This window comes from Cannabis sativa, chromosome 2, assembly GCF_029168945.1.
Source record: "Cannabis sativa cultivar Pink pepper isolate KNU-18-1 chromosome 2, ASM2916894v1, whole genome shotgun sequence".
NCBI lineage: Eukaryota > Viridiplantae > Streptophyta > Magnoliopsida > Rosales > Cannabaceae > Cannabis > Cannabis sativa.
Genome location: NC_083602.1, coordinates 59,437,228 through 59,445,723, shown reverse-complemented (window position 1 = coordinate 59,445,723; position 8,496 = coordinate 59,437,228). Strand labels below are relative to the sequence as shown.

General features: G+C 34.8%; 1 protein-coding gene across 2 annotated transcripts; it reads left to right on the top strand.

Moving 5' to 3' along the window:
- The first annotated feature begins 3,814 nt into the window (after positions 1 to 3,814).
- On the top strand, positions 3,815 to 7,823 carry LOC115720659 (metal-nicotianamine transporter YSL3). Of its 2 annotated transcripts, none has more exons than XM_030649821.2 (8): positions 3,815 to 4,111; positions 4,194 to 4,589; positions 4,686 to 4,858; positions 4,952 to 5,049; positions 5,152 to 5,286; positions 5,395 to 5,584; positions 5,683 to 5,797; positions 6,033 to 7,823. In XM_030649821.2, the coding sequence occupies exons 2-8, from the start codon at positions 4,208 to 4,210 to the stop codon at positions 6,959 to 6,961; spliced, it is 2,022 nt and encodes a 673-aa protein (XP_030505681.2). In that variant the 5' UTR covers positions 3,815 to 4,111; positions 4,194 to 4,207; the 3' UTR covers positions 6,962 to 7,823. The 2 variants fall into 2 exon arrangements, with proteins under 2 accessions (XP_030505681.2, XP_030505680.2); XM_030649820.2 differs by having other exon boundaries at positions 3,816 to 4,106.
- Positions 7,824 to 8,496: the final 673 nt, after the last annotated feature.

Here is an 8,496-nt window from a genome sequence, read left to right as displayed (position 1 = left end):
AAAGTAAACATGACTATGTGAATAAAGTTTCCTAGATTTATCAGACATAGGGTTTTACTGATATGATAATCTACAACAGAGTTTACTTGCATTTGGAGAAGTGCTATGTTCTTTCCAGAGCATTGGTTAAAGTAAAGCTCAGGTTGGATGCATGGAGTATGCATCGGAAGGGACCGATATTGAACTTTGACTTAGATTTATTAAACTGACCGTAATATCTATTCAAGTCAATATCGCTTAGTTGATCCTAGATCAAATGTTCTTAATCCTGTTATGATTAGGCTCAATCTTGAAAGGCTATTCGTGTTCTTTGATTTGTTAGTTAAGCCTACTTTTAGGTCAGGGTGATACGTACATTTTGGGAACACGGTAGTGCAATTGAGTGGGAGCGCTAGCATAAACATGGAATCTATAGCTTCTATCTGGCGAATAGTAAGCAAAGGATGATCTCCTTTGAGCTTGACCAAACGAACATAAATGGTGGAGTACTCATTTCACCTAAGCTGAAATATCATTTATACGGGGTCAAGTGTTTTAAGGATAAAATACATAGTAGGGTGTTACGGTAATCTAATCCCTTTACAGTGTAGATCATTCATATAGAGGATCATTGATCAAATTAGGATTATAACAATGGATAACTAATGATGTGTCTATATGGTGGAACATATAGAGCATTCTATATACTGAGAGTGCAATTCTAAGTTCTATGCGTGGATTCAACGAAGAATTAATAAGTTAGTGAATTTTAGTGCTAAATTCTTGATCTACTTATTGGAAGCTCGGTTATATAAACCCATGGTCCCCGCACTAGTTGAGATAATATTGCTTGTAAGACTCATGTAATTGGTTTTGATTAATCAATTATAATTCTCAAATTAGACTATGTCTATTTGTGAATTTTTCACTAAGTAAGGGCGAAATTGTAAAGAAAGAGTTTATTGGGGCATATTTGTTAATTATGATACTTTCTATGGTTCAATTAATAAATATGATAAATGACAATATTATTTAATAATTATTTATAGTTATTAAATAGTTAGAATTGGCATTTAAATGGTTGAATTAGAAAATTGGCGTTTTTGAGAAAATCAGATGCAGAAAAGATAAAACTGCAAAATTGCAAAAAGTGAGGCCCAAATCCACTATGTAGGGCCGGCCACTTTTGTAGGGTTTTTCCCGTGATATTTTCATTATTTTAATGCCAAATAATTCAAACCTAACCCTAGTGGAATGCTATAAATAGATAGTGAAGGCTTCAGGAAAATTACACTTTTCTTCTGACACTTTCTGAATCAGAAAAACCTCAGCCTTCTCTCTCCCTATCTTTGGCAGAACCCACTCTCTCTCTCTTCCTCTTGAATTTCAAAATCCTTAGTGTATGAGTAGTGCCCACACACAGCAAGTGATACCTCAATCATAGTGAGGAAGATCGTGAAGAAAGACTTTCAGCAAGAAGGAGTTTCAGCATCAAAGATTCAGAGAAAGAGATCCAGGTTCAGATATTGATAATGCTCTGCTACAGAAAGGAATCAAGGGCTAGATATCTGAACGGAAGGAGTCATATTATTCTGCTGCACCCAATGTAAGGTTTCCTAAACTTTATATGTGTTTATTTCATCGTTTTAGAAAGTTCATATTTAGGGTGTTAATCAACATACTTGTGAGTAGATCTAAGATCCTGGTAAAATAATTTCCAACAAGACATTCCATCAAAGTCTCTGCTACAATTAATTGTTTGACAATTAATTCAAAAAATTAAATCGGAAAATCAAATATTTGATAAATGGTAATGTAACAATGTATAGAATATCAATAAATTAATTGTGTCTAGATTCAATAAATATAAAATATTCATTTATCTTAAATTAATTCATTGATTCTATTCTTAAAATAAAAATTATTCTAATATTCACATCTCTATTCATAAAGAGGAGAGGTCCAAGTTTGGAACTACCCTCCTCCAATATAAAAATAATAATAAAAAAAAAATAATAGGTTAATAAACAATGGAAATGGTCAGACCACCAACAAATAAAAGTCTCCTTTGATAGAACTAATTTTGCTAACTAATGTATGAAATAAAATATCAACAAACTCATTACACACCTTAATATCAAATAACATTTAATTACACACTTTCTTTTTTCCTAATTTTATATGGGAAATTTGATTTTCTATACTTAGAAAATCTTAAAATTTTTTCTCTAAATACATACTTAATAATATTGGTAATATATGACCACATTCCTAATATCCCACAAATACCCCTCCCATTTGAAAAAAATTAAAAACTGAAATCAGCCATGGATGCTTCATCCCGAACCTCTCTCTCCCATGACTGCCTCATCCCGACCACCACGCCCGGCCACCGACGACTACCCACCACCCCGACTACGCACGACCACCGTCCGAACCACGCACGACCCAGCCCCTTCTCTCGGACCCAGCCCCTCTCTCTCTTCCTCTCTCTCAAACTGAAAAAAAAAAAAACCAGAGGTCCGATGGTCGGACCACATGGTCCGATGGGGTCCGCCCATCGGACCATGTGGTCCGACCATCGGACCAGTGTCTCTTTGTTTTCCTCAAACTGAAAAAAAAAAAACGATCGTGCGTGGTCCAATCTGGTCCTTTTATGAATATGTTATGAATAATAGACACATGTATGTTCTCTGGAAATGGTAGACTTATCACCAAAACAATATAAATGTTAGATAACATCATATACATATAATTTATTTATTTAATTGCTTTTATAATACAGAACATATATAAGCAAAAAGAGGGAAAAGTAGACAAATTTTTATTAATAATATATAATTTATTATTATTATTATTATTATTATTATTATTATTATTATTATTATTACTACTAATGTTGTGTATGACAAAAAGTTCTATAAATTTTTTCAGTTTGAGGAAAACAAAGAGACACTGGTCCGATGGTCGGACCACATGGTACGATGGGTCGGACTCCATCGGACCATGTGGTCCGAGCCATCGGACCTCCGGTTTTTTTTTTTTTTTTTTTTTTTTTTTCAGTTTGAGAGAGAGGAAGAAAGAGAGGGGCTGGGTCCGAGAGAAGGGGCTGGGTCGTGCGTGGTTCGGACGGTGGTCGTGCGTAGTCGGGGTGGTGGGTAGTCGTCGGTGGCCGGGCGTGGTGGTCGGGATGAGGCAGCCATGGGAGAGAGAGGTTCGGGATGAGGCAGCCATGGATGAATGATTTCAGTTTTTGATTTTTTTTCAAATGGGAGGGGTATTTGTGGGATATTAGGAATGTGGTCATATATTACCAATATTATTAAGTATGTATTTAGGGAAAAAATTTTAAGATTTTCTAAGTATAGAAAATCAAATTTCCCTTTTATATTGTGATAAATAGTGCAAAAATCGAGTTAATTGCTAAAATTATAATATATCTTCATATGTTTACATCTTTTTCTTTTTTCTAATATAATAATAATAATAATTTTAGATTTTAAATCAATTTGATTTAAACAATACTTATCATTGTCTTAGACGCATCCCCCAATAATAATTACTAGACACATCTTAATTAGAAGCCTTATTATATCATAGATAGACATTGTTTTATTTATTTATTTCCTTTTTTTAAAGGGGAATGTAGACATGATTTTTTTTGTTAAAAAAAAAAAGAAATGTGGACATAATTACACTATTATGTTTGAAGTAATTTTTGGTGATTATCTTAACATCTTATTGAAGAAAACAATAATAAAAAATGGCATGACCTTTTATAAAATATATATTTACTTTTATATATATATAAAAAAAAAAAGTACATTCCATTCCATCTGTACCCGCCATCGCTTTCACTCTTTAAAATAATTTGCAAGAGAGAGAGTCAACCATGCCTATGTTGTACTGCAAATTTTTTGTATTGTAGTACATGCAATGCAATATCATGTTTGTTAAAGTATTATTAAAACATAAATTTCTATATATTTAATTATTTTTCTCTGTATATAAATAAATCATACATTTTTCTCAAAATATTGTCGTGGGGATTTTGTCTGTCTTGTTATTTGTGTGTGTATGTTGTTTGATCATTCTCAGTCTGTTTCGAAGAAAATAGCAAGATTGTGGTAAGGTCGCTTCTGGGTTTTGTTTACATTTGCTTAAAGTTCAAACCTTTGGTGATTTTGATTAATTTTTTTTTCTTTCACGGTCAGGTATAAATTTTAAAATGGAGAATGGGACTACACATAAGGAAGGGCCTTTTTCTTCTTCAGAGATTGAGAAGTTTGAAAGAGAGGACATGGAAGAGGTTAGATATGAGGCAGAGGATATTAACGAAATTGCACCATGGACCAAACAGCTCACCCTTCGTGGACTGGTGACCAGCATACTGATTGGAATAATTTACTGTGTCATAGTAATGAAGCTCAATCTCACCACTGGTTTGGTCCCAAATCTCAATGTCTCAGCTGCTCTTCTTGCTTTTGTGTTCGTAAAGACATGGACTAAGGTTCTCAGCAAGGCTGGAATTATGTCATCTCCTTTCACTAGACAAGAGAATACTGTAATCCAAACATGTGCAACTGCATGTTATAGTATAGCTGTTGGAGGTTAGAAATTAATTACACCAAGAGTTTGTTATTATGTTTTCTTTATTATTGTTTTGAGTCTTGGTTGTTTATTGTCGTTTTTTGGGTGAACTGCAGGTGGATTTGGGTCTTATCTGTTGGCTTTGAACTACAAAACGTATGAACAAGCAGGAGTTGATACAAAAGGCAATGCTCCTGGTAGTACAAAAGAGCCTGATATTGGTTGGATGACTGGTTTTCTCTTTGCTACTTCTTTTGTTGGGCTATTGGCTTTGGTGCCTCTTAGAAAGGTCTTTTAACTTTCTTTTATTTGTTTGCTTTTTTTATTTCTTTCTTTAAATTCATTCAGTACTGATGTAGTTACGTTATAACTTTTTCTTCAGATTTTGGTTATAGACTACAAACTAGCTTATCCAAGTGGAACAGCTACTGCTGTTCTTATCAATGGTTTTCACACAACTAAGGGTGACAAAATGGCTAAGTAAGTAATGGGTTTTTTTTTTTTTAATCTTTCTCTTGATATTCATCCCAACAGAATTGAGTAAGGATAAGAAGTCTAACAAATTGAGGCTCTTTTTTGCAGGAAACAGGTACATGGGTTCACGAGATTCTTCTCCATTAGTTTCCTATGGGGTTTCTTTCAGTGGTTTTATTCAGCTGGAGATCAATGTGGTTTTACTCAGTTCCCCACTTTCGGTTTACAAGCTTGGAAAAACACGTAAGTGCTTTGTATGTTACATTTTAAAAGACACCACTCCACTATGATTTGCTTATTTCATCACCATCATCATCATTGACTGAAAAAAATATCATTACCATTTTGCAGATTTTACTTTGATTTTAGTGCCACTTACGTTGGGGCAGGTATGATCTGTTCCCATCTAGTCAACTTGTCTTTGCTTCTTGGTGCTGTGCTCTCTTACGGTGTAATGTGGCCATTGATAAGGGGTCTTAAAGGAGAGTGGTTTCCTCAAAGTTTATCAGAAAGCAGCATGAAAAGTCTAAATGGTTACAAGGTCAAAAGATTTGAGTTCATTAGTTTAAATTAATTAGGTATATAATTATCTTTCCAATGAAATTTCTCTGAAAAATTTCTTTCTTTACCCAACTACAGGTTTTCATCTCCATCGCTTTGATACTTGGAGATGGGCTTTATAACTTTCTCAAGATAATTGTTTTCACTTCCACAAGCATCCATACCAAAATGAAGAACAATACCCTCAAAACATGTAATTAACAATACACATGTGTTCATTCATACTCTAAACCACTTACTAGTAATACACTTCATGCCATTGTCCATATGAAATAATACAATAAAAAGTGAAAAGGGTTTTGTGTCTTCCTTAAATATTGTCCATATAGAGAAAGAAAATTTTGAATAGTTTGCATTGCAGTCCTTTTGAAAGAGTTTAGTTTATAAATAGTAGTAACTTTTGCTGTTGCGACTATCTTTAATTGCAGCTTCCGACAATCAAGATGAGACCATTGATGATCTTAATAGAAATGAGTTGTTTGTAAGAGATGGCATTCCTCTTTGGATAGCATGCGTTGGATATGGTTTCTTTACCCTCATTTCCGTCATTATTGTCCCAATAATGTTCCCTCAACTCAAATGGTACTACGTAGTTGTTGCCTATATGCTTGCTCCTTCTCTGAGCTTCTGCAATGCTTATGGCTCTGGTTTAACAGACATGAACATGGCATATAATTATGGTAAAGTTGCACTATTTATTCTTGCTAGTCTTGCTGGAAAAGAAAATGGTGTGGTTGCAGGGCTTGTTGGTTGTGGTTTGATCAAGTCCATTGTATCCATATCTTCCGATTTGATGCACGATTTCAAGACTGGTCATCTCACTCTCACTTCTCCTCGGTCAATGCTTGTGAGCCAAGCTATTGGAACAGCATTAGGCTGTGTAGTGGCACCCGTCACATTCTTCCTCTTCTACAAGGCCTTTGATATAGGGAACCCTGACGGTGAATACAAAGCGCCATATGCTATAGTCTACAGGAACATGGCAATTCTAGGTGTTGAAGGATTTTCTGCCTTGCCTCAGCATTGCTTGCAACTCTGTTATGGCTTCTTCGCTTTCGCTATAGCAGCCAACCTTGTGAGAGATCTTTCACCCAAGCATATCGGTAAATGGGTTCCTCTTCCAATGGCTATGGCTGTTCCTTTCTTGGTCGGTGCTTACTTCGCCATTGACATGTGTGTGGGAAGTTTAGTTGTTTTTGTGTGGCATAAGATGAATGGTAAGAACGCCACATTGATGATTCCTGCTGTTGCTTCTGGTTTGATCTGTGGAGATGGTTTATGGATTCTTCCCTCGTCAGTACTTGCGTTGGCAAAGATTCGACCACCCATATGCATGAGCTTCTTCAGCTCAGAGTAATGGTTTGGCATTGGTTGGTTTATATACAAGGTCCCATGTATGAGTCTCTCGAATATATCCACACAGTTTTTAATTTGTAAAGTTTAAAATGGGCAATGTTGATGTTAGTGACAATTTCTGTTCAATAATGATGTATCAGATGTGCATTTATAGATTACTATTCTGATGTTTTCAAATAAATGTGCTCAAAATATTAGAAAACATCATAATAGTCTTCGATGAAATATATTCTAATAAATGATACGTATTTTGCGTGAGATACGATTTTTGAATATGTCTTATCTAATAAATGTAGTGAAAATATTTTATTAATGAAATATATCTATGGGATAAATCTCCTGTCACATGGAAAATACATTAAACAAGTTACAAGGAAAAATAAAGTAAGATTTTTTATAAGGGTCAATAGACCATTATAACTCTTGGAGTAATCGGTTCTGTTTTCATAGGCTTAAATCTTTTAGCTCTATACTAGACAAGAAATAAATAACAACTTCTCAAGACTCCAACAAACTTTCAGCAACACAGAAAAATCAATAACAGTTTTCTAACTGTTTTCTCAGCTCAAAATACAACACATCACAGTTAGTAATAACACTATAAATAAAGGGGTCAACCTGCCCATTTCGTGTGGCATTTTTTAGATTAGCCAAAGAGTGTTGCAGCAGCCATTTCATGAAGAAATAACCTTAGAAAATAAGAGAGAAAAACAGAGAGAGTTAGAAAGTTTTATTTTGTAATAAAACCAGAAAAAATAAAAGAAGAAAAGAGAGAAAAAGCTTGAGATTACCTACTGAAATTGTGGCTATGAATCTCCAACTCCTTGTACTCGATTTTGACATTGATAGTGAAGATTCAAGCAACTTTGAGGGTCGCTTGACGGAGACGTACCTCTGATTTAGAGGGAACTCCGAAATCATTTCTTTGTGTTTTATTTTTCTGCTGGTTTCTTTCGGGTCTCTCTTTAATTACTAACAAAGATCATTTTAGATCTTTGTTGTTACTGTTTTTGGTTGTTTATTTGGTTGTACAGGTTCGGGTAAGGATGGCTTTGTTTGAAGCTAGAAGAAGTCAAGAAGAGAAAGAGGGCTAGGCTGTGGTTTGAAGAGAAGAAGTAGGCTTGGGTTCGGCTGTTGCTGTAGCAAAAAGAAAGGGAGACGAAGAAGACTTGGCTGCGATTGAAGTGCTGCTACTGCAGCAAGAAGAAGAGGAGAATGAGGAGTGATGTGCGGCTGCTAGGGTTAGAGAAGAGAAAAAAAAGGGGTTATTGGGTTTTCTTTTGAAACATAAAAATGATGCCTTTGCTAAATTTCAAGAATGGAAAATTTCAATAGAAAACTTGACTAATAAAAAGGTTAAGACTCTTAGGACCGATAACGGTCTAGAGTTCTGCAACAATTTGGGCATGCTTTATTTCCTACAGTGGTATCAGAGCTCGGGGAAGCAAGAAGATTCAACAACACCTGGAAACAAAGTCAAGAAACAAGAAAGATCATCAAAACATTGAAGAAGCCAAATCTGAAATTATCAAGAAA